Source organism: Pestalotiopsis fici (assembly GCF_000516985.1).
Source record: "Pestalotiopsis fici W106-1 unplaced genomic scaffold PFICI_Scf_3, whole genome shotgun sequence".
In the NCBI taxonomy this organism is placed as follows: Eukaryota; Fungi; Ascomycota; class Sordariomycetes; order Amphisphaeriales; family Sporocadaceae; genus Pestalotiopsis; species Pestalotiopsis fici.
Window position 1 is genome coordinate 3,455,604 of NW_006917093.1, and position 24,452 is coordinate 3,480,055.

At 51.3% G+C, this 24,452-nt stretch overlaps 8 protein-coding genes across 8 annotated transcripts; 3 read left to right on the top strand and 5 right to left on the bottom strand.

Moving 5' to 3' along the window:
• Positions 1-1,234: 1,234 nt before the first annotated feature.
• PFICI_05185 (uncharacterized protein) lies at positions 1,235-2,806 on the top strand (the record flags this gene model as incomplete). Its single annotated transcript, XM_007833766.1, has 1 exon — positions 1,235-2,806. One exon carries the CDS (start codon positions 1,235-1,237, stop codon positions 2,804-2,806), a length of 1,572 nt encoding a protein of 523 aa, XP_007831957.1.
• A 477-nt stretch (positions 2,807-3,283) lies between these two features.
• On the bottom strand, positions 3,284-4,589 carry PFICI_05186 (DNA damage-inducible protein 1; the record flags this gene model as incomplete). Its single annotated transcript, XM_007833767.1, has 2 exons — positions 3,284-4,008; positions 4,061-4,589. The coding sequence occupies 2 exons, from the start codon at positions 4,587-4,589 to the stop codon at positions 3,284-3,286; spliced, it is 1,254 nt and encodes a 417-aa protein (XP_007831958.1).
• A 1,576-nt stretch (positions 4,590-6,165) lies between these two features.
• PFICI_05187 (Cutinase transcription factor 1 alpha) lies at positions 6,166-8,977 on the bottom strand (the record flags this gene model as incomplete). Its single annotated transcript, XM_007833768.1, has 3 exons — positions 6,166-6,238; positions 6,295-8,707; positions 8,824-8,977. 3 exons carry the CDS (start codon positions 8,975-8,977, stop codon positions 6,166-6,168), a joined length of 2,640 nt encoding a protein of 879 aa, XP_007831959.1.
• An 845-nt stretch (positions 8,978-9,822) lies between these two features.
• Positions 9,823-10,038, bottom strand: PFICI_05188 (uncharacterized protein; the record flags this gene model as incomplete). The annotated part of the gene is made up of 1 exon (XM_007833769.1): positions 9,823-10,038. The coding sequence occupies one exon, from the start codon at positions 10,036-10,038 to the stop codon at positions 9,823-9,825; it is 216 nt and encodes a 71-aa protein (XP_007831960.1).
• A 2,841-nt stretch (positions 10,039-12,879) lies between these two features.
• PFICI_05189 (GPI ethanolamine phosphate transferase 1) lies at positions 12,880-16,132 on the bottom strand (the record flags this gene model as incomplete). Its single annotated transcript, XM_007833770.1, has 5 exons — positions 12,880-13,833; positions 13,885-14,029; positions 14,096-14,283; positions 14,334-15,883; positions 15,955-16,132. 5 exons carry the CDS (start codon positions 16,130-16,132, stop codon positions 12,880-12,882), a joined length of 3,015 nt encoding a protein of 1,004 aa, XP_007831961.1.
• A 1,091-nt stretch (positions 16,133-17,223) lies between these two features.
• On the bottom strand, positions 17,224-18,725 carry PFICI_05190 (uncharacterized protein; the record flags this gene model as incomplete). The annotated part of the gene is made up of 3 exons (XM_007833771.1): positions 17,224-17,438; positions 17,496-17,912; positions 17,972-18,725. The coding sequence occupies 3 exons, from the start codon at positions 18,723-18,725 to the stop codon at positions 17,224-17,226; spliced, it is 1,386 nt and encodes a 461-aa protein (XP_007831962.1).
• A 738-nt stretch (positions 18,726-19,463) lies between these two features.
• PFICI_05191 (uncharacterized protein) lies at positions 19,464-20,826 on the top strand (the record flags this gene model as incomplete). Its single annotated transcript, XM_007833772.1, has 3 exons — positions 19,464-19,526; positions 19,601-19,880; positions 19,937-20,826. The coding sequence occupies 3 exons, from the start codon at positions 19,464-19,466 to the stop codon at positions 20,824-20,826; spliced, it is 1,233 nt and encodes a 410-aa protein (XP_007831963.1).
• A 1,435-nt stretch (positions 20,827-22,261) lies between these two features.
• Positions 22,262-24,208, top strand: PFICI_05192 (uncharacterized protein; the record flags this gene model as incomplete). The annotated part of the gene is made up of 1 exon (XM_007833773.1): positions 22,262-24,208. The coding sequence occupies one exon, from the start codon at positions 22,262-22,264 to the stop codon at positions 24,206-24,208; it is 1,947 nt and encodes a 648-aa protein (XP_007831964.1).
• Between the last annotated feature and the right edge of the window lie 244 nt (positions 24,209-24,452).

Genomic DNA, 24,452 nt, shown 5'->3' on the forward strand with positions numbered 1-24,452 from the left:
ATAGTTTCCGTAAGCTGAGGGATCTTATCATGGTTCTTAATATAAATCTCGAAGTAGGCAAGGGATCAATATGCACCAAAGGTTATGGACGTGTAATAAACCAGTCACCATACTCTTGAAAAACATCTCACTCTAGCAATTGCCATTTCCAGAACGGTGCACAATGACGACGAGACATTCATACAACCCGCCACCCATGCACATTACATTGTTGTAGGACATCTCCGGCAGCACAACAGATCTGAAGTGGGACCTGAGAGTGGATTGGGGTGCTTATAGACACATGCATACAGCTGGGAAATGTAAATCTCTTATATTTATTTTACTCTTGATGAGCTCTCTACAAAGAGTCAATAGTCCAATTTCTCAATCAGTAGCATCAGGCAACTTGCGATTGCGAAAGCAGCAGCAGCAGCAGCGGCGATATTTTCACCACAATCTCGCCCTCCCCAAGCGGCCAATATAGGTACACACTAATACCTCACCATGTTTCGTCATACTCAAGACCTTGTGTTCACAGCTACTGGTCCCGACCATTGTTAGCCCACTCTTATCGTGTCTTGACTAGACGTTCGGCCCCGACTGCTCTGCACAATACAAATGTACATCAGAATCTGGTCGGGTGGGAGTTGATAAGTAATGTCTTACCCAGTGGCCAGCTGCGTTGAAGCTGCTACAAATCGGCTGCCCGTAGCCCCCATGGCGTTTTCTTCTTCTTCTTCTTCTTCTTCTTCTTTATCTGTCTGCTTGGGCGGTCCAAGATGCCCTTCAATTTCAGTTAGATGCAGGAGGTGATCTGTCGGTCAATTCAAGAAACATGCAAAATACCGTATGCGAATCTTGTCTCTATATGTTTGCCTCATGGGATTGTTGGGCGGCTTTACTTAGAGGACGACTTACACTTGAATAGGTAGATTATTATTATATATGGCGATGGAGGGGCAACATGAAAGGGTACCTGGAACCGACCCCACATTTGCACCCGCCTCAGAGCTGCATCCCAGCACCGGTTTCCTCGAAAGCCCCACTAAAAAATTGAAAAACTGCCAGTGGTCGAATCTCATTCTCACAAGATCTTCTGGTGAATTGCAACATCACTCACATTTTCCTTATAAAACATACAGTCGACATAGTCGTGCTGTGAGAAATAACCCCTTCTCAATCGCTGGGAGTTTTCTTATCTATCTCAGCAATACCATCTCTGTCTATTATCAGAACATAGAAAAAGGGAATCATGTTCTCAGTACCAGGATGGTCCGTTTCGGCGGCCAGCCTGCAGACGGAGGGTGCCAAGGACGTCAAGGGAAATACAGACAAGCCGGCGGACAAGGCGGGCCCCAACAAGAGGAAGAGGCAGTCTGGACCCTCCAACGTCAACCCGGCCAACGTTGCGGATCTATGGGAGAGTGTCATTGAGGGCAAGTCGGGAAAGAAGGCCAAGCTGGACGAAGCTGGTGGCGCCCCAACCCTTTCCAGAAAGGAGAAGAAACGGGCCAACAAGGAGGCGGCTCTAGCCAAGCAGGCCGAGAATGGAGGTGACGCAGCCGTCATCCAGGGTGCCGCAGCAAAGGCTGGCGGCAAGAGTTCGGTCAAGGACGATGTTGCCGTACCTGATCCTACCTCGAAAGAATCTGGAAAGGAGAGCAAGAAGGACAAGAAGAAGAAGCAAAAGAAATCCAAGGGTGAAGAGGCCGAGGATGACAAACAGCCAGAATCCCCAGAGACGAAAAAGGACGTCAACAAGGCGGCACCAGTCACGGCGCCTGCACCATTGCCCAAGCTCACACCACTCCAGGCCTCCATGCGGGAGAAGTTGATATCGGCACGATTCCGCCATCTCAATGAGACGCTGTACACGCGGCCGTCAGCCGAGGCGTTCGGTCTGTTCGAGGAGTCCCCCGAAATGTTTCAAGAGTACCACGAGGGCTTCCGGCGCCAGGTCAACGTCTGGCCCGAGAACCCGGTCGACGGGTACATTGCCGACATCAAGGCCCGGGGCCGGCAGCGACAGGCACCCAAGGACGGCGGCAAAAGTGGCAGAGCTGGACCCGTGGCTCCTCTGCTGAGGACCAACGGCACCTGCACCATTGCGGATCTGGGCTGCGGCGACGCCAAACTGGCCGAGACGCTCCAGGCCGACCGCAAAAAGCTCAACCTGCGGGTCCTGTCCTACGACCTGCAGAGCCCGAGCCCCCTCGTCACCCGCGCCGACATTGCCAACCTGCCGCTCGAGGACGGTAGCGTCAATGTGGTCATCTTTTGTCTTGCCCTCATGGGCACCAATTGGCCCGCCTTCATCGAGGAGGCCTACCGCATCCTGCACTGGAAGGGCGAGCTCTGGATCGCCGAGATCAAGTCGCGCTTTGCCGCACCCGCCGCCAAAAAGGGCAAACCCGTCACTCACAGCGTCGGCAACCGAAAGAAGCAGCAACAAGGCAAGAAGGGAGGCAAGGGTGACGCCGAGGACCAGGGAGCCAACGAGGAGGCATTGGCCGTCGAGGTCGACGGCGCCGAAGCCAGGAAGCAGGAGACCGATGTCTCGGCCTTTGTCGAGGCCCTAAGGAAGCGTGGATTCTTGCTGCAGGCCCAGGGCGGTAGGGATGCTGTCGACCTGAGCAATAAGATGTTTGTCAAGATGAACTTTGTCAAGGCTGCGCCGGCTCTCGTTGGCAAAAATATTGTTGCTGACAAGGAGCCGGCTCGTGGCGGCGCAAAGAAGGGTGCCGTCAAATTCATTGATGCCGGAGATTCCGGCGCAGTCGATGAGAGCAGCATTTTGAAACCCTGCGTTTACAAGATAAGGTAGAAAGCATACTACCATGGAGTGGTCGGGCGTCTCAGGTCACGTTCTGATGAACATACGGTATGCAGTCGGGACTATATGTTTTGAAAAACAAAAACGCTCAGATGATCAAACACAGATAATGTACAGTGCATTGTATTTTGTGAGGCCGAAGCCTTTGCTCTCTATCTTAATTACTTGTAAGCGCTCCGTTGGAATCCCGAGCTCGCATCCTTCTTTACACACAGATGTGATTGCACATCTCCAAGCCATGTACTTCTTCTCAATCGCCAAAATGCCAGACCTTCCGTTGTATATGGTTCGTGTAGTGTCTCGCTTATATTTAGCGGGTGGTTTATGACAAATGCCAGATTGGTGCCGGACAAGTTGCACTGGCCTATGCCCTCGAATCGGCGCAAAATAATGCCTGTATGGCCCTTGGTTGCCTTCTATAGCACGAGCACGTGCTTCAACTCATATCATCACTGGTTGGACAAGAAGTCACATTTCCTGGAAGATGACATTGGCAGCAAATTCAACATTGCCGCCTGTGAACTGCAAAGCTTGAATGGCTCGTTGTCTGGTAGCACCCAGGTCTATCAGTGTCTGGATATCGGATTCGGGGAAGGTGGTGGCAGCCTGCTGGGGCGGTTGACGAGCACTGGGCGGTGCTGTAGACTGGGGAGTGTGTATCGGAGCATGGCTCGAGGCTGCCGCTGGAGCCGGACGGGCGGGTGGTGCCGATGAACCAGCTGTGACGGCGCCAGAACGAGCACCAATTGTCGTGCCGCCAGGACCTTGCACGGTAGGTTCTTCATTGACGGCCTCCTCTGTCTCTTTGGGAACATCCGCCTCACCAAGAAAGTCAACCTCCTCACCCTGGATAATGAGCTTGTTGCGGGCCAAATCGATTGTTGCCTGATGACCCTTGAGAATGTCCAGCCCCAACAGCAAATCGACCTGCTTGCCCTCCATGACGGTGAAGGCAGCGGGTAAATGTATACTTCCTAATTGGAGCATTGTGTAGTGCACTCTGCCAATGATGGCGGCCGTTCCCACTCCTCGTGCTACGCCAGCGAACCGCTTATCCACAAGGTGCATGATGTGGCAAGCTTCAGCGCACGATGGAGACATGATAGTAGCTTGGGCACCCGAATCGACGAGGGCCTTGACCTTTACGCCGTTGACCTTGACGTCGACATAGAGCATGTGCACACGTCCAAAGGCTATTTCTGTGTTAGTGTCCATCAACCGTATAAGCAAAACTGACCCACTCACACTCTGGATTGTATTCCATTGCATTCTGCAAGTTCTCGGTAACGCCTTGCTGGCGAATGATCTCCTCAATGCGTGCCTGAGCCTCAGGGTTGAACTCATCGTTGTTGAGCTGCTCGATCTCACGCATTCTGGACAGGCGGGCCTCTTCCTGCTGGTCGGCAAGTTCACGAAAGAGCTGGGCGAAACGGCGCGAGTCTTCCAGTGCAGCGGCCAGTTGAGGGGAAGTTCGCTGGAGTTCTGCGCGCAGGCGCGCGTCACCGAGGACTTGCAAGCGGATGAGCTCGGGGTCCTGGGCCATACCGGCCGCGCTCCCGCGCTGTTGGTGTTGCTGCTGGGCGTGTGCGGCAGCGAGGCCTGCGCTACCCCGCATGTCGCGGATATGTAGTGCGAGCATGTCGCCGTCCGTGATGGACAGGTCCTGAAGAGTCTTTGATTTGTCTGTAATCAGCTGGCCGTTGTGGTATATGTGCTGCGTCGGCTCGGGGATGCCCTCGGCCTCGATGGAGCTGCGCAGGGCCTCGATGGTCATCTCGGGGAACACCTCGAGGGTGACGAGGCGGAGATCCTCCCCCTCGAGTTCGGGGTTGGACACTGTGAGCGTGATACGCCTGTTTGGAAAGAAGATGACATGTGAGCCTGTGACCTGATACAAAGTCTGAGGTTGTTTGTCGAGGGGAAAGTCTGGGAAAGACTTACATTATGACGATTATGCGCTACCACCAGCGGGGGAGTTCAGGGTGTTCGTCTTGGGGGGTGCTCTCTATTTCTGCCTCTCTTCCGGCAATCCTCGAACTGCGGTGAAGAATGTTAATGATGAAGTTGAAAGAATGTAGAAGGCAAAGAAAGAAAGGAAATTTATCGTCGCGGTTTTTAGGCCACGGCGATAAGTTGTATCGAGTGACAAACGACGAGGACGTTGAAGAGAACTTGAAAGGTACTTGCCGGATGGATGATGGCCTGGGGGGAAAGGGTCGATCACATTGGTTACTATTTTAGCAGCAGACATAAGGCAAGTACGTAACCACCTGCCGCAGGGCTCTCTCAAGCTCTCAAGGTGTTTCCCCCGCCGCCGCCGCCGCCGCCTCCTCCTCCACCAGCTTGGGGCTGCTACTGCTGGTGTCGTTTGGTGCGGGGCATCCAGGCCAGGCAGTGATGAGGGTCGTTGCTCGGAACCCCCTTGTAGGCGCTAACTCTATCTTCATGCGCAGCGCCGGGAAAGGCTGGCCGCTGGACCATGTGCAGGCCCCAAATGACAAAAAGTCCCCGGGGTAGGTAATGGGACCAACCGTCGTCTTTGCCGCCTCAATCGGATTCCGCTAGATTCCATATGATTACTACATAGTCGGTAGATGACCAATACAAAGGTTGAATGGACCGTCCCATGTGCTTGATGCCTCCCATTCAGTGCCCACCAGCCGCGCATTTCTATAGATATGGTAAGGACATCTATGCTTGTAACACTGGTATTGACTTTTCACGGCGAAATCTAGAGAAGGAAAAAGAAAAGAAGAAAAAAACACCAACAACCAAGAAGTGTAATTCACAAATCCATTGGTGCCAACAAATGCCGGGTGAAGATCCTAGGTGGACCCTCCACTTGGCATGCCCTCCATACACTTGCCTAACATACCTACATGTATGATTTAATCCTCGTGCATATCCAGGTAGCCCTACTGACTTGAAGGTCCCTCTAGATTCAGAGAACCAGAGCGTACAAACCCAGCAACCGAATCTCACGTCATCTGCAACACATCTTCAATTGGAATCCTGTATTTTTTTTTTTTTTTTTTTTTTTTTTTTCATTGTGTCGCCATAGACACACAATCCTTCTCGCGAGCTCACTTGACCGTATGGACCAGAGCCAAAGTTATTCGATTTACTCCATCAGTGGTCTGAATGAGTTTGAAACTTTGATGAATAATATCGCATCATCTCAGACTGAAAGTGGTGCTGGACAATCGAGCACGAGTATTTATACAGCTTTCCAATTCAGTCCCGCCTTTGCGCCTTACCAAACCATCATGATATGCATATTATAGTAGTATTTTCCGTGCCGAACCGAAGCCCCGACCACGTAAGGTTGCGCCACCCCTAATATGCATTACCTAGGAAGTCCCCATGCCCATGTCCAGGTTCGCCAAGTTCACATCATTGCCATTTATGCCAAAAAATTGGAACCTGCAAGAAAGTGTTAGCTAGTCAAATATATTCAAGAGAGAATACAGATCGCATACCAATCCTCTACGTTCAGAGTGGCCGGCACTGGTTGGCCGACGGCGGAGCCAGTGCTCCAGCTATCGCTAGGACTGGGTCCATCAGGCAAACCATCGACTCCTGCTCCTTGCCAGATATTGCCCCCTTGACCTTGGAACTGGACCATGTTGGGATTTAGAAGATTGTTGTGCTGTTGATTTGGGCTTCCACTTTGATTTCTGTTGTTGTGATTCGAGCCAGTTGGTGCGCGCTGCTGTTGGAAATGCTGGGCAGCCGCATTCGACATCTGTGCGTTTCCGGGCATGTTCTGGAATTGTGCCATCAGATTCGGATCCAGTCCCTGGCCGCCGCCGCCGCCTTGCGTGGGTGACATTTGAGGAAACTGTGGAACCATTGTGTTCTCCGGAAATAGCTGATCAGGCTGGAAATTCTCCCAAATTGCTTGTGATAAGTTGGGGGAATTTCTTGTGACCAGGTATAAGTCGGGTGGCGTAGCGGGGACCGAGAATGAAGGATTAAATGGCGTTGCTGGCCTTGTGTGTGGTCGGCTATTGCTGCCGCCCATGAAAGCATCACCCGGCCGCGTATGTGGTGATGTTACGCCAGGTGGTCCCATTTGTGGATGACTATGTTCGTTCCTCGTGTGCGCTGGCGTCTGTGGGCGTGATCTTTCGTACGACTCTTGTGGCGTCGGTGTATTAACACTGAAATCAATAGCCATCTCGTCGTATTTCCTCTTAGCCGCTTCCTGCGGCCTTTGCTGCTGCTGCTGCTGCTGTTGTTGTTGTTGTTGTTGCTGCTGCTGCTGCTGTTGTTGCTGTGCTTGCTGGTGTTGTTCCAATTGCGCCATGGTCTGTTGTACTCTTTTATGGTGTCTCTTTCCGGCAGCCTTTTGAAGCCTTTCTTCGTAGGTTCGATTGCCCAGAATAGCCTCGAACAGTGTATACACCATCTTGCCGACTAGCCAAACCTTTGAAACATCCTTCAAAGCAGCCATGCAGGTACGTATCCTGTCATGCGTGACTTGCTGGATCGAAGGCACGGGGGATCTCATTTGATAGACGTGCATGATCAGGGCAGAGAATAAACTGTAGTTGATGAAAGCCGGACAATATCGAAGCTCATCGTGGGCTGACAGATTCTCAATGATTGACGTAATCATTCCAGCAGCCTGGAAGGCAATGTTCCGAGATGGATAGGATGAGTCGTCTGGAAATTTGCTGGCATAGTGAGTGTTGGGCGGCATGTGTGCTCTATGTAGGAGGCATAGAGTCGTATAGTAATTGGCGTGCAGAAGTGCGCTCCAAAAGTGGTGTCGCGGCATCTCCCAGTATACGTTTTTGGGGCAGTTTTGCAGCCAGTCTGCCAGAGTCATGTCGCTATGCGTTAGATCTATGGCATTCCGTTGGCGGCCCTTGGATGCGACAGAGTATTGCTGAGATAGGACCAGACCCATGATCTCACACAACTTGACGTACTGCAAGAAGAATTGGACGTGGATTGGATCTGGAGGATATGGGCTGGGATAGTCACCTTCGTCCTCGATAAAGTCGTCTTCTGTAAGCATCTCTACGTCCGCGTCGTCTAGATTGATGTGGACCGGGCGACCCAAAGCAACGGCGACAGATCGATCGCGGGTGAAGAGCACCCACCATATGCGCTTCCAGAGCCGCTTGTCGGTTTTGCTCAATTGTGACTCCTCTACTGTCCTATGCATCCCAGATCCTTGAGCAACAATGGTTGCGACGCGGCTCCAGTAAAAGACATTCTTGGTGACGTCCTCGGGCCCTTCCCAATACCATCCCATCAGGATTAAAGATTGAACAATGGTGACTCGATCGTCCTCATAGTTGGCGTCGTACAGCGCCTTTGCCCGCTTATAGAAAGTCAAAGCTGCTGGTGTTGTCGACCCGTTAGCATCCATGAGCTGGGGATTTGTGCAGACTCGCGATCCAGCCAAGAGTATAGCTTGTAAGAGGAGCAACGACGGCGGATTCTTCGAATCTCTATACTGCCGCATGAACCGAGTACGGTTGACCACTGGAACTATCGGGTGGACCCAGCGGAAATACGCTTCAATCAGCTCATCGCATAGCGCCCTTGGTGGAAGCAGGAAGGCTCCTCTTTGGTGAAGAATGTCGATTTCAATATTGTCCAGTTCAGTCAAGCGTGCTCTCGACCCTCTGACGTTGTCCGGTAGTGGGTAGTGTACCACATCCGAGGACCCTTGGCGATCGTGTACCAGTAGGGTCAGGTTCGATGACTCGCCTAGAAAGGCAACCCGGCCAGCTTCGGTGATTGGTGCTCTCGTGAACTTTGGTTTCATAACAAGGTCAACAAAGGTGCTGTTATCAACTTCCTCTTTCCTCGCTTGAGCCTCTGTTAACGTAGTTGCTGGTGTTCCTTCAGTAGAGTGGTACACTGTCGGCCTGGCTGGAAAGGTAGTGGATTGTCCGCCAGTAGCGGGAGATCTATCCTCGTTTGCATCCCCTCGTTCGCTTGTGATTTCAAATTAGTTGCATTGATAAATTATATCTTGTTGGACTGACGAACCTGTCGGAGTCCTTGCCACCAGCTCCGCTGGGCTTCTTCCTTTTTGGCGCAGGAATCTTGCATTCTATTTGGAAAGCGACGCAATTTGTGCCTGTGGAATACTGCTTTAGTCAACTGGCTCACTTTTGGATTTGCTGGAGACGATGGCATGATTCATGGGACGAAAAGATGTTGCCATGGATTTACTCACATGGTACACCAAGACTAGCAGCATCGCATCTGACCTGTCACGCAGCTCGTGTTAATAAAATTTTCTGCAAGGGCAGCAAGGACCAAGAGACACAAGCCGTCGCTCGCAAAACCCCCTCCCAGCTTGTCGTGGCCCATGAGTATATGCGCGCTCAAGCAGTTGTCCGCTCTATCGTCAGAGAAACTTGATTGGAAGCCATCGGTCGGCAGATATCGCAATGGGTACCCTCGTCCAGTCCAATTCGTCAAGCGCGGGCTGCATGATATCACCTAGACTTGGCGACAGTTATGCGCCTCTGCGTACCGAATACACTCTCACACATATGGTAAGTCTAGTATCGAGGCGTCGCATGTATCGTACGCTTCAGCACAGTAGGATCGAAATTGGCCCATGGTCGTAGGTTATATCGGTCGTGTATGCGCAGGTTGGCGATCGCAGTCACGGATGAGGGGGGGCAGCGACGGGTGTATGGGTCCAAGGAATGGCTTTCGGACAAGGAGAAGGAAAACAATTGAAATGCGACGGTGATTCATACCTTTCGGGCATGGCAAGTCTATGAGGACATTCACAAGTCAGCTTTGGCTATGCCGGAATGATGCGATCGCGAATGCGACCAAGCAAGCAGGAACGACAACGCAGAGGAACCGAGGTGCCGAGGCACAGACAAGTGTGAGCGTGCTGTGGGATCTCTACATAGAGAGCTGGGTGCCCCAGAAAAAGCACAGGATGCCAAAACTATCGAGACTGCTGCAGGCTCAAAATAAGTAACTTACCTCACATGCTCTTGATGCACGCTGTCTGTTGTTTACCAAAAGGGCCAAAAGTCAGCAAAGAACCCAAAGCAGACTGGCATAGGAATCGCATTTGCTGCCCACCTTCGAAAGCTTGGCTGGTTCTGAATGTTCGGCGTAGTCGATGTCTGAGAGGCATTCAAGTCCCCTCCGCCAGCTGCCTGCTGCTGCTGTGCCGGCGAGTGCGAATGCTGCTGGGTGCCGTTCGCCGCCGACGTCTCGACCTCCATTTTGGCAGAAAATAAAAGAGAAACTCAAGGGAGTCTTTCGGGGAACGCGGTCGGGATCGAATTCGAGTGTAGGTAAGGTTTTTGGAATGGAAGGACGGCGCGGGCGGGCTCGTGTCGAAGCTTCTGCGATTGATCGCCTGGCCTGCAACCGAACGAACCGTTCAACGGACAGTACCTGCTTAGGGTGCGGTACAGTATTGCGGGACAGTCGATACAGTGAGAGTCGAGTCGTGGGGGACGTGGATTAGTACCGTGCCTGGTATTAGGTACTGTCTGTATCTTTGTGCTTTTGTGCTAGACCCTGGACCGTGAGGTAATGTACAGGCAGGTAAGGTCCAGGCCGGGGGTAACATTAGTCGAGTGTGAGTGAGTGGTTACCTGGTAGTAATGTAGCTAGGTATGTTTGGCTGGGCAAGGGTTTCGGTGTTGGACAATTGGACCTTGTTTCCGGCCGCCCATGGAGGAGGAGTGGGCAATGAGTGGACTGCGCTCCCTGAATTTTAGACTCCCGCGCGCCGTCGCGCCTATGGTCTGGGACCTAGCCTCTGTCTGATCTCTGAAATCTGCTGCTGACCAATTCGAAACCCGCCGTTGACATGGGGGGTTTTGCTTCGAGTCCCTCCCCTTATCGGTCAGAGGAAAAGGGAAATAATAGATAAATAAGAATAGACCGCCAGACAAATAGGGGAAGAGATATTCCAGGTGGATCTTCAACGTATGGTACGATCCCGATTTGTGTATACTATTCGTAAACGACCCTTCATTGCCGTCCCGACAGGCCAGTCGTTCTTCAAGCAGATGGCCTGTCTTTTTTCTTTCTTCCTTTTTTCTTCTTCTTTCGGACAGTTTTGTAGGTTGTCAAACGGTCAGACCGTGAATGCCCAGCCAATTATCAGGTCTCCAATCGCAATCTTGGAAGCTGGATAAGTAGCTAGTCAGTCACCCTGTATTTCGTATACCTACCTACCTATCTGCTCACACAAGAAGTGCTGGGACTGGGTGCCTAGTGTGGCAGGTAGGATGAAATCAGACAGAGTTCAGAGCGTTGATGTAGTCCTTGCAAGCTCGAGTCTTCGTCAGTTGGAGTGGCTAGGTGTTGACTGTAATGCCGTTTGCTTCCCAGAAGAAGAAGAAAGTTGATGTCTCCGATTAGGTATCATACGATGAATGAGAGAAAGTCGCAGCCACGATGCGAGAGCGGACGTCGATCTCCGGCATACATATGCGACTTTGCAGGATTTTTGTCCTTCACATCCGCAGGCCGTCCGATGTCTTCTTGCAGATCTCAATCTAGCTTCAACTCAAACACGCAAGGGACCGCCGGGATCGATGCCAGTTTGCCATGAATCTATATATCTTCTCAAGAGACCATTGATATACCATCCCCTTCGGGACAATGCTTGCTCAATAGTTAGTGCTATGATTCCATTAAGCTAGCAAATTGACTGACGAGCAGAAGTGGCCCCTCTAATTTTTTCTTTCTTTTCTTCTAACTTGTTGCCAAATTTCGTGACATGTGATTCATTGATCCCACGGCAAGATCCGTCACGCACGCACCGCGTTCCCCTTACCTGTTGACCGGCCGAGTGTGTCCACCCAGTCCTTCTGGCCAGCCGATAGGGTGCTGTCGATCCCGTTTATTCGTCTAGCTGCAGACACAAACGCGTGCTGAAGGATGCCAACCCCAGTGCAAGGCGCCTGAGAGTATGGGGTAAATCAACCTCTTCGGGAAGCATACTCCGTTTATTCTTCTTCGTCTCATTCTTGCATCTTGACGAGAAGAGCTTCTTTCCTCCGAAAATCCGGGGAGAGATGGCACACCCATTTGACTTATTAAAGGCTGGGCGCAGGCCCTACCCAAGGTACATATGCAGGTTCGTGTTCGGGCGTTTGCAACTGTCCGTGTGACGCTGAACCTTCCTCCGCCCGGCCGATCGATCATGGCCTCTTTCTGCTGACCACTATGAACAGATAGCACGCACTCCACAGCTCTGTGTAATATTGGAGATGAGAAGTATTTGACATTATGCTTTAGTCCAGTCTTAGCGAACATGGTGTCCTCGTATACATCAGTACCTATCGATAATCTCAATCGCATACTCCTATAACTCATGATGGTTTATAGGTGTTAGAGTCACTGGTTGTCATAGACGGAAGATATTAATTTCGGAGATGAGGCTCGTTGTTTTGCAATGCAAGAGGACCAAACCGGTAGTGTAGACTGCCATGGGCAGGCATCGGCCGCTCATGCACACCTCTATAATCTGCCGCGTTCACCGTTTTCTATGCCCTGTGCGCCACAAGTCGACGTTATTGGCCGCGTGCCAGACCGTTACTTTACTCCACGAATGCGATTCGTCTCTTGAGGCTTGACTCCAGCCATGGCGTATAGGAGTTTTCTTACCAAATGTCCTGTAATTTGCAGGGGATTCTTCCCACGCGCTCTCGAGACCCTCAAGAGTCTGCTGATCGGGTTTAATTGACTGCCCAACCTCTCTGCCTAGTTCAGCCTGCCCAGGAACCGTGGGAGCTGAGGCGGGGGAGGGGCAGCAACAGAATCTGGGGAAGAAGCCTCGGCAAATTTCCCTAGGCACACGACAACTCGCATGGTTGTAGTAGAATAGCCAGACTATGCCTGAAGAGAGCTTGTCATATGTCAGAGCCTTCTCCAGTCTCAAGTCTCACGAGTTCCGTTCCTGTCCGTTAGTCCAGTCAAAGGCCAAGTTTGCCTGCAACGCTTCAGTTTTGAGTAACACGCTGCGAGCTTTGAGCGAATGGCAAGCGAAACTAAGCATTGTTTTTAATTCTTTCCACAGGCTTTTCGCACCGATGGACTACTTCTCATGTCTGGCCGTTAATATCGGCTGTCTTTTCGGTTGGTGCCTCGATCGCCTCTCCGACCACCAGTTCAGCCACAGCATCCATCGCGGTTCCCTCATCTAGCCTTTTTGCTTTAGCTTTTGAAGCCTCGCTCTCCACCTCGATACCCGAGATGAAGATGGCACTAATACCCTCCAGTGCGGCTACGAACACGCATAACAGACTCGCAATTGCAAAGTGGCTGATGGTAGATCCTATCTCGAGCCATGACCCCTCGTCTTTGACAACCCAGAAGAAGTGGAGTGTCAGTACATCACTGAGTGCCATGGCGACCATAAACAGAGCAGACGGTGCGACTCCTAGCCGCTTGTTCAGAATCCCTAGGTTCGCCGAGATCAGGGCAAAGGGTATCATGATCTTGAGTATCAGAAGTGCTCCCTGCGAAAAGGGATCAAAGACTGGTACAAGCCTACAGACACTCTCCAAGCTGAACGACGAAACAGACGCGACGTTTCCCGTGCTAAAGAATGCCGACTGCAGGAGGACAAAAAAGAAGAGTGCAACACGTGCATCTGAAAGCTTGAGCGGCCGGAATTTGGAAATCAAACTTTCGGTTGATGGCTTTCCATTGCCATTTGCTTGTTCCTTATTGGACAATGGCTGTGGCTTCAAGAACTTTTGACTGTAATGCTCCAATCGGACCCATGTGAGCAAGGTGACGAAGTACGCAAAGTAAAAAAGCCCTTCGTAGGAAATCGTAAGTATGACAAAGGTGGGTGCAAATGTCAGAAAGATCACCAGCAGCCTGTGCAGATAGTGCCTGTTGGGCTGAAGCCGATGGGCCAGAGGCATGAGGAATGAGGTAATCAATGTGACCCATCCAATGACAAGATTGCCGCGAGGTATACCCTCTTTGGATTGTAATGACAGTGCGCTCGAGCGTGTCACATACATGGCGAGCAGAATGAGCCCAATCTGTAACATGTTAGCTGTTTTGTACTCCTTGCTGCGGCTTTCAGACCATACCTGGGCTCCAATCAAGGCTCTAGACAAGGTGTTCTCCGTTCTTTGCGCTTTGGGTGTCGACACACTCGAGAAATCCGAAAGAATTTTGTTCTCAAATGCTAGGTAGGTGAGACCAACGGCAACCATGAGAATGCCGCCAAGCAAGCTGAGGCGGATTAGTAGCTGGTTCCAGTTTTTTTTCCTTTTTTTTTTTTTTTTTTATGTGACTTACATCAGGGTCACGTTTTCTGTCTTCATGGCCGGTAACAATGTGAAGGTGCTCATGACGAAACAAGATACAGACCAGGTCGCAGAGAGTAACGCATGATTCTGTAGAAACGATACACCCAGAACAGCAGGGTAGAAAGCCCCTACACAGAACAACACGGTGAGAATCTCGCGATGAATATATCCAAGTGCCTGCAAAAGATAAATTAGCTTGGACCTTATTCATTTTCAGGGATGCTTACCAGCGACTCAATAATTCCAAGGTAGGAGATGGAACCAAGAATTAAGTTGGCCATTTTGGGTCCCGACTGAACATGTCCAAATAGAGCTTGACGACCCTTGATCAAGCTATGCCTTCTTGCAAAGACTTCCTCCCAGAAGAAGACTGGGAAAAATGCGTAGGCGTAATATGTAATGGGAGAGTGCGAGGCAATGAATGAGGCATAGAGGACAACAAGCACCGACGAAAATGACACCACACTGACGAGACTGCGCTGGGCTTGGGTTGAACCTTGCAACACGTGCAAATCAAGGACGGTGGTAAGGGCGAAAGCCATCCATCCTAGATAGCCGACAGTGATGACAGCTCGCAGGAAGAGCCAGTCATATGTTTGGAGGTATCTCAAGCCGTCGAGGCCAGATTTGATGAGGACTGCCGTTTCCTCTATAGCCTCCTCGTGGCTGCCAGCTGCAATCAGATCTCGGATAATTTGTAAACGGTCCTCGGGGCCCATGCTTAGGGGTGCAAAGGGTTTATATCTGAGCTGAGTCGCTTTCTTGGCAGTTTCTTTCACCCGGTACATCTCCAGTATTTCTTGGGCGTTTACCAACAAGGCTTGCGACTTCTCGGGCATGCTGGCGGACAGATAGGATAGCGGCAGTTCCCCAACCGAGTTGGCCGGGAACTCGACGCCGACCAAATAGGCCATGAGGGCTGCCACATCAGCCTGCGCAACATCATGCCTCTTGATGTGGTCGAGATTCCAGTCAGAGGAATATTCGTCGTGGCCCGGAGCAACTGAATCCGCTTGTACGACTGGCCGAGCCACTCCAGAACCCCAAGTAATCAAGGGTGTTCTCGTGTTGTCAGGGTGGCCGTCTCCGTGACTTCCCCAATCACTCATACCATGGTCAGCTGTAAAAACAAAGGCAGTTCTATCGTCGCCGTAGAATGCGTTGATCGCTTCTGTAACCTCCTTCACGCCTTGATCCACAACTTTGATGTTGTTCAAGTACTCCTTTGAATATGGTCTGAAGCCGTGGCCAGTAGTGTCCAGTCCCAGGAGATGGAGAAAGAAGACAATTTTATCCTGTCTCAATGCATCATTCAGGGTCTTGTTCCTCTCGGCCTCGGCAAAGAGCTCCTTGACATGGTCAAAGACCCAGTGGTCAAGGTGAACGGCATCCGAGGTGAAATCTTCGAATTCAGCATCGTAACAGTATGCGTCAATCTTTCCAGGGGTGGCGCCCTTCTCGAACATGGGCAGAATATCCGGACTGCCCCAGCTCCATGTATGTCTGCTTCGGTTGAAGACGCTGTCGAAGTTGACTGGATTGAGCTTCCAGCCCGTCGCAACAGCCGATACGTCCTCGTACAGGCCAGCAATGAGCGCGACATGTCCGGGTCGCGATTCCGTAGGGACTCGAGTATGCGATACGCCAAAAGTGCCATGCTCTAGAACGCGCGATCTTAGGAATGGCGCAAGAGGCTTCGGAGTCAGATCATCGTCGGGCGTCTTGGGGGAGGGGTCGGGAAAAGATTGAAAGGCCTTGTCAGCGCGAAGTCCGTCGCCTGCCAGGTCACATATGTTAATAATTTCTTTGAGTTTGAGAGTTTGCGCATAAACAGAAACGTGTACATACCAACAAAGAGAACGAGACGATCTGCTGGTGCTTTGGTTCCCTCGGGACGATTTATTTGAAAAAGGTTCATGCCAGAGACTATGGGACTGACGAAGTAAATGTCAAAAATAGAGTATATGTATACAAGGTGAAAGACCATGGCAATGGCCAGGAACGTGAAGCGATTGACGGTTGCCATGGTGTGGGCTGGGCTGGCTCTCGAAGAGCTCGTCAGCTGGGAGGGTCCTATGCTCTCTGTCGTTACGGAAGGAAGTGAGCTTCACTCAAGCTGAGGCAATGTTGCTCCTCTCAAAAAAGTTGAGCATCCATCCACACAAGATTAAGCTCGGTGAGCGCAGGAAAAAAGAGCGAAAGAATAAAACGTTGCAAGAAGAAAAAAAAGAAGAAGACACGATGTGAAGACGCCAATGATGCAGACAGGATGCGAGTACAGGGCCAAAGAGACGACAAACGTGTTGACACGGCATACGTTTATTCGAGCTGGAAAGGCTGGCGTCGGAAATTATTGTTCACGTCAGAGAGCACCGAATAGGTACGTACCCAGGCACTCTCAAATGCTTAGAAACCCGCCCCGCGGCTTCCGGAGTCTCGGACAGGGGATTGAGCTTCTTGTAAACTCAGCCCAGGCCTTATTATGGTGCCAGGATCGCTGCAGGGGGGCCAACCACTTTGCTTGGCGCCCTACCGTCACCAAAAACGTTAACCTTGATGGCCTGAAGCTAATAGGGGAATACGCACCTGGAAATTGGATATAGCTGACTGGCCACGATATACGGTAATATTATCACCAGCTACAGATGACTGCTTCTTTAGATCAGTCTTTTATTCTTTTTCTTATTCTGACTTACATGAGAACTACAACAGACCTCCCTCCCCTTGAAGAGATGACAAGGGACTATCTGTCCCCTAATAGAATGTATCATCAATCAATTACTCAATAAGTGGCTGACCAATTTCACCAACAAATAATCTAACATGAACTGTGCTTCTTCTTTCTTTGTCCCTGTTTTCATGCAATGGAACTTCCTAGTTTCCGACACGCTCTTATTTATACCTATACTTCATGGAAAACAGAAATTGTAGTCTTTTTGCTCTATGCTTGTGGTGACTGGACACGAACAAGAACGACTACTATTGTTGGGCGAAAGGATGAATTCGATCGCTCATGCTTCGTTTCAAGAAAAAAGGGCTCGATCTGAAAAGCAAAGGGTATCTCTCCTACATACAGTGCATCGTGCACTCAAACAATTCCAATACACCAAGAGTTGCTCATTCCAATTTCTCGGTGAGGAATTTCATAACTCGAGAATAAAATTTGGCGGCATGCGTCCTAGGAAATGTAATTTCCTCCGTCAGATAGTCGGGCAAGATATCCAGCAAGTCGCTGTCCCGGTCTTCGTCCAATTGGGGCATATACATGAATTGCACCTCGTCCAAGTCGTCCGACTGGTCGTCTGGGGTAACCGACAGCTTGAAATGTAGAGCTGAATACTTTGTTAGTGTTTCCCCCCATGAGTCCGTGAGTAAAAGGGGCTACTTACTTCCGTTTCGGCCGGTCTGAATGCAATCATAAACCTCGTCATCTTGATCTCGCTTAATACCACGAACGATCAAGCCGGTTAAATCTGCATAGAGGTCCTCCTTCATTTGTGCTGACTGAACTGCCGCCTCGGCATTAGCGAGTAGGCGTTTGTCTGCCACATTGCCCTTCATGGCGCTGCCAGGAACCTTGACAGTCGCAGCCTCGGCCGCACGTGCTGCAGCCAACCTGGTCGTCAAGGTTTTGACCTCTGACTTTGAATCTGCCAGAGACTTGGACTTGCCTGCAAGGTCGTCCTCGAGTTTGGAGGCTCTAGTCTCGGCGGCATCTAGTTGCTGCCTCAATCGTTGTCCCTCTTTGGCCAACTCCGTCTGAGCAGCAAGTTGTGCCTTCAATGTTTCAATCAGCTGGTTCGCGGCTGTTGAAGATCAGTTAGCTCGTGCTCTAGGTGACCATTTTCCTAGTCGTTCAACTTACTATGGGCCCTTTCTTCGCCCTGTTTCTTGAGTCTATCGTAGTTGTGTTCCGCTTCCTTGACGCCTATGTCGCGCAGATCCCGGTACCTGACTTCCAGATTTTCGTATTTGCGGGTCAACTCTCCAAGTTGCCTGCGTAGCGCAGGGTCGGAAGAAGGGTCAGAAGTAGTCATTGGACGGCCAACAGGATGGAAGGGAAGCTTCTGATATTGTACTCGGCCGGTGCTCATGGGAACAAGAGGTTGGTTGCGCATTGCGCTGGGTGGAAACATGTACTGCGGGACACGTTGCGCCGATGACAAGATAGAGGCGTGAGCGTATGCAGCGGGTAAGTCTTCGACCTGCTCATCGTCGAGACTATCGTCGAGATCATCAAATTTCCCAGCAGGCTGTGTCTCGGGTATCTCAACCTCCGGTTCTATTGGGTTCACTGGAATGACCTGTTGTGTTTCCGGGATTTCGGCTTCCATGGGCGGCGTCGCAACCTGCGCTTTTGGCTTTCTTCCCCTCTTAGCAGGCTGAGCTGCAGGCCGCTCTGGAGCCTCGACTGTCGAAAATTCATCTGGCGTGTCGGATAGCTTTGCAATCTTGTGTACGCGCGGGCGACCCCGTGCGCCTTTTGGTTTTAATTCACTATCATCCCCTTTCTCAAGGTCGTCTGTTGCTGCTCGCTTTTTTCCTCGGTCGTGAAGTCCCAGCTGTGAGTTCGTTGATTTGGCTGCCAAGGCAGGTCTGCCCCTCTTTCCTGGTGGCATTTTTGCAAAAGATTTCCCCTTCGCGACGGTTTCGAGTATCGCTGATACGTCCTCTTCGTCTGAATCGACCAAGCCAAGTAACGCGGTGGTTGCAGCCTTTGGCATTGGTGTAAAGCGTATCAATGTGTGCTAAGACTGTAATTCGTGATACAAATCTAGCATTCAAGCGCGTATTTGGCTCGTAGTAGTTGACTTTTGGTGTGTAATGTCGTGTAGAGAGTCAATAGGATGCGGTAGTGGTGAGAAGAAACGCGCGCTGAGGGAGCTCCTCTGAGTGGTGGGCTCACTCAAAATGTAAACAAAGCAGCGCAATTTCTACCTAGTGGCTTCAAGCTGGGGTTGACAACAGCCGCTCCCTCTCCCCGCGCTAGAACTCCGCTCCGAGGTCTTTCAAGTGCGCAGCGACCCCCAAGTGCTGCTGCATGTGAGCTTGGGTCAGTTTGGGTAAAGGCTTGGCATATTTGTCCAACCAACCATCCACTTCTAAAAGTTGCCTTCGTCTTTGCCCATAAAAGCACATGAGTAAGGTGTTTTAGCAAGGTGGCGTCGCCGTAGAAAGTCTGCCTTTGACCTTATTGGCTCTGATTCGATCACTCCAATCAGCGAGTGCGCCGTCTGCACTGCTGTGGTCGGCCATCTTTACCTTTCCGTTTTCTTTTGCTTTTGGGTTTTGTCGTGGCTCTTCAACGCCATACTAGCGAGCAAATGCTTCCCAGCTGGCTAGTGAAGTTCTTCAACATGGGTGACCGACGACGAGGCGGCTCCGACTACATCTGGGACATCATAGTATTCCTGGGCATGGTGCGCAACCCTCAGCATTGATGCAACAAGCAAGATTCCCCGAACACGTTTGGCCCGCTAACACTTCGGGACAGACAGGTACCGCATGGTTCCTGACCAAGAACATCGTATCGAGTCTCCAGTCTACCCTCGCCGACCCGGAGAAGGAGAAACACGAGCAAGCCAGAATCAGAGCCAAGGCTAATCTTCAAAGATTACAAAAGTCCCGCCAGCTCGAAAATGGCGACGACTTTGACGAATCCGGCGACGGCACAAAAGCAGGGCCGCGCATCGAAGATTTACAACTGAATGAGTATGAAAATATGGTCGCACTCGAGGTCGTCGCCCCGGAAGATATACCTGTTGGCTTTGACGGTAAGGACCGCCCCTCTGCCGCGAGTGAACCGTCCTCACAACTGACGAATCAAAAGATATTGGTGGCCTCGAAGACATCATCGAGGAAGTCAAAGAGTCTGTTATTTATCCGTTGACGATGCCACACCTGTACTCGCAAGGAGGATCCTTACTCTCAGCACCATCTGGTGTTTTGCTCTACGGGCCCCCGGGTTGCGGCAAGACTATGCTTGCTAAAGCCGTTGCTCACGAGAGCGGTGCCTCCTTTATCAATCTGCATATTTCTACCCTGACGGAGAAGTGGTATGGAGATTCGAACAAACTCGTGCGCGCCGTTTTCTCTCTTGCCAGGAAGCTGCAGCCCGCCATCATCTTTATTGATGAGATTGATGCAGTGCTCGGCACGCGCCGAAGCGGCGAGCACGAGGCGAGCGGCATGGTCAAGGCAGAATTCATGACTCTCTGGGATGGCCTTACTTCTGCAAATGCGCGTGGCACACCAGCCAGGATATGTGTTCTGGGCGCAACGAACCGTATTCACGACATTGACGAAGCCATTTTGCGCAGAATGCCAAAGAAGTTCCCCGTCGCATTGCCAGACAAGAGTCAAAGATTGAGAATATTACAGCTAATTCTCAAGGACACCAAAACCGACCCGAACAATTTCAATGTCGACTACCTTGCCCGAATCACACAGGGTATGTCGGGAAGTGATATCAAGGAAGCCTGCAGAGACGCTGCCATGGTGCCCGTCCGAGAGTACATTCGTGAGCACAAAGCTAGCGGACATTCTGTCTCGAGTATCGATCCTAAGCGTGTACGCGGATTGCGAACTGAGGACTTCTTTGGCCGTAAGGGTGGAGGTCAGATCCTCATGAGGAATCATGCCCAAGCCAAGTCATCTAGCGATGAATACGAGGATGTGGACGAGGAGGAAGAAGTCCAAGATGCAGTAAGAACGGCATGATCAATCTCGAAGCGGCGTTTGGGACAAGACAGGCAAGGTATTGGCATGGCGTTCTAGGTTGATTTACCATGGATCTGCATACAGGGGATAGACTCGATCGTTGCAAACGCCCTTTGTTCCATCCGCTGGTAGCGGAACCTCGCTAGTCGTCAACTGATAGTGGTATGCGGTCGCCGAAGAGAGAGGCTATGTCTCGTTACCTATGGTAGCATCAAGACAGTTTGGTCCGTGTACCAGCTGAGAACATTGATTGTCTCAAAATGGGCATCATGGGAAAAACAGGGCTCTCTTCATGCCTGGTGGCAACGGTATAATATCATGGCTTACTGGGCACATACGCAATACCGATGGATTTCATCTATAGATAAGAAATGTCGAGTTTTGAGATATCCAAGGTATATACATGGTTAGGAGATCACATCTAACCTAGGTGAACTGGGACTCATGCAGGTGTTGGAGAGTTTTAAAAGTATTTCCAGGTACCCGCGAGGAATGTGTATATTGTGCAAAAAGCAACTAAAATTAGTTTTACCACGATAGCGGGGACCAAGGGGATCGCCTAACCAAGCTACGAGCAGGGAAGCTCTGCGCCGTGCCGAGAGGCGGTCCAGCCATTCGTTCGCTCGCTGGGACTTGACGTCTGCGGGGCCAGGGAGGCCCTAGGAAAGGAGAGTGGTACCGCATCCCCCCCAAAGCCCCCCAAAGACCCCGTAACCAGAGGTGGGATCTCCATCAGTAGCAATCAACATGAAGAGATCACAATTCCACCATGTGCACAGTAGATGGACGACTCGAGAGCCCCGACGCCCGAGTCAACTGTGACCTTTGCCTTCTCCCTTTTTGAGCTTTTTTTTCTGTCAATATACTTTCAACGGCTCTTCTAGTCTCTCTTGCTTTTTAAGAAAGCAAGAAAAAGTCCTGGCCAATACTTGAACTTTGCCGTGTGTTGGGTCTCAGTCATCTGCGTGGGCGTGCCACACTCCATCACCTACTAGGTATCTTTCTCCGTACCTTGCTACCTGCCTACCTACACTACCTTATTACCTGTTCCCCCAGTCCATCTTGGTTATTATCCACCGCCCAACATCGTCCACCTTGAACCAACCTAAACTACATCCATCCCACCTGGACGTCACCAGAAACCACGTCTCCTGATTCGACCCTCGCCAACGATAAGCGACTTGTTCAACTTCACGGCAAAGCTCCCGCTTGGCTCAGGATACCATTAGCTATATTTCAGGGTTTTTGTGTGGCATTCATTGCCAGTTGCGTCCTATAAGCTTCATTATCTGCTATTAACGATTTCCACGAATGTCGCCATCTCCTGCATGCTTCGCCGTCTCTGAGCATTGATGCTAGTAAAGCATTCCAGCCGCTTCGCGCGGAACGCCAACCTTGGTCCTGCAAGGCGACGACCTCTCCCCCTGCCTTGACGATGTCCAACCTCAGCAGGACATCGTCGAACAACAATGTCTCTTCCATATCTTCCACTGCACTGATGCCCGCTGGCGTCGAGACCAGTGCAACTTCCCGGCCGCGCAACCGAAGAGCGCCCAATAGCGCCGCAGACAGGAGCGCCTCAGCATCTCACCTAGGCACAACCGCCACACCTACACAAAGTCGCGGCGCCAGCCCTTTGCCGTCTGCTCGTTTAAGCAGCAGCTCCAAGTTGGCCAACAGTGGCCGCTCAAGTCCTGGTAATGCTTCTTTTGGAAAGGGTCTTTTGGAAGGCACTTGGACACCGAGTTGGACATCGGTGCAGGACTTTGCCTCGTCGTTACTGTCGGGAGGGGAAAGTGGCTATAACAGCGATGCGTCACAACCCAACAGCAGGAGTGCGAGCAAGTCTCGCGCGAAGACTTCCGTGTGGAAGACGTTTGGTGGAGGTGGAAGCAACAATAGCGCAGGCAGCAGGCAGCTACCCGATAGTTGGGGTCCTGCACCACCCAAAAGGCCATCCAGACCAAGGGCCGAGGACATAGCTTCGGGTTCAGTTGAACAGAGGGAGGCAGCGCTCAAGGCTATGAAGACTGCCAGCGTGCTCGAAAGTTATGATGGTGTCAATGGAGGACTCGATGTGGCAGGAAAGTACAAGAGGAGGAACTCGGACGAGGGTGCATCGAGAAGTGTTAGCGAGCCTCCAACTGAGGAGCAATTGGCCTACTTGCATCATGTTCAGCCAACCGATACCTACGCCGGCGTGGTGCTTCGATACAGATGCCAAGAACATGCCTTCCGAAAAACAAACGGACTCTGGTCCAGGGACAATATACAGGTGCGCAAACATCTCATGATACCTGTGGACGCATGCGAGAGCAAGGGACGGCCATGCGATCCCCCAAATTTCTACAACAACCAGAATGTGGATCATTTAGCGACGACGCCTCAGCCCGAGAGTTTCCTGCAGCGAAGCCCCGGTGAAGCATCGCAACCGCAAGTTGTCCATGACGATTTCTTTGCCTCGCGCAACAGCCAGACACAATCGCTGGGCGAAGAGGAACAACCCTGGACGCATGTGAGATGGGTAAAATTAGACTCCGTTGAACATCCGGTGGAGATTGTGAGGGTGTCCAGGAAGTCAATGGGGTTCTTTCCACCAAGGAGGAAGAAGAGCGTTCACACTGTTTCTGCCTTCTCTAGTCCCCGGCAGTCCACTGAATTGTCGCGGGGGGCGTCAACCATTTCAAACGATCGGATTTTGGAAAGTCCCGCGCGCATAGCGGATCGGCGGCAGAGTTCATTGAGCAGCCGACCTAATTTTGCAAGTCTGGGAGCCTCGCCATCTACAGCGAGAAGTCGAGGCAACAGTGTTGGTCAAAATGATAACGTGCCTACGTGGATGAGGCGCCCGGGAGGAGTAGGCACAATGAGCAGGAGCATCAACGCCCCTGGTCCAGCCAAGGATTCCCTCAATACGTGGGTCAACAAGCGTTTGCCAAAGGGGTTCTCAATAGATTCTTTGCCGTCAATGTCTGTCATGGGTTCCGAGTCAGCACACTGGGGTTTCACGAGCAAACCCGAAGACGATGCGCCTACTGGGATCGTGGAAAGTCCTTTCGAAGACGGTCGGGATGCGGCTATAGTCAACAACACGCAGGGTCTTGGGTTAGAGCAGGCCGCCGCAACGGTGGAAACATGGCTGCGCAGCGCATGGTCCAAACGCCCGACGACACCAATGCTTGGTTCCAAAAAGCCTACGGATGAACTTGATCTCATCGAGCTGACGGACACTAATAGTGACGACGGAAGGCCGAGGACGCCCCTGCGCATGCCAGAAGCGAACCCACTGAACTCGGGTTATTTTGGCTCTACAGCTCGAGATGAGGGAGAGGGCAATGTTCGCGGACGGCCGATTGGGCCAAAAGGGAAAAAGACTGACTGATTAATCATTGGACGGGGCTACATCACTACATTAGACTTGGCTTGAATTGCAAGTAAATTCTGCCGCATTCTCATCACTTGATAGACTAAGACTCTTCGATACTTTATTCAAAGCGGTGATTACTGCATTACTGGCGTTTGGAGTAGCTGGGTTAGGGGATGTGTCAACAACTATTTTGTTGTTGGACCTTGAGATGGCAGAACACTATGATCTTGCAACCAAGTTGGCATTCGCTTACCCAATA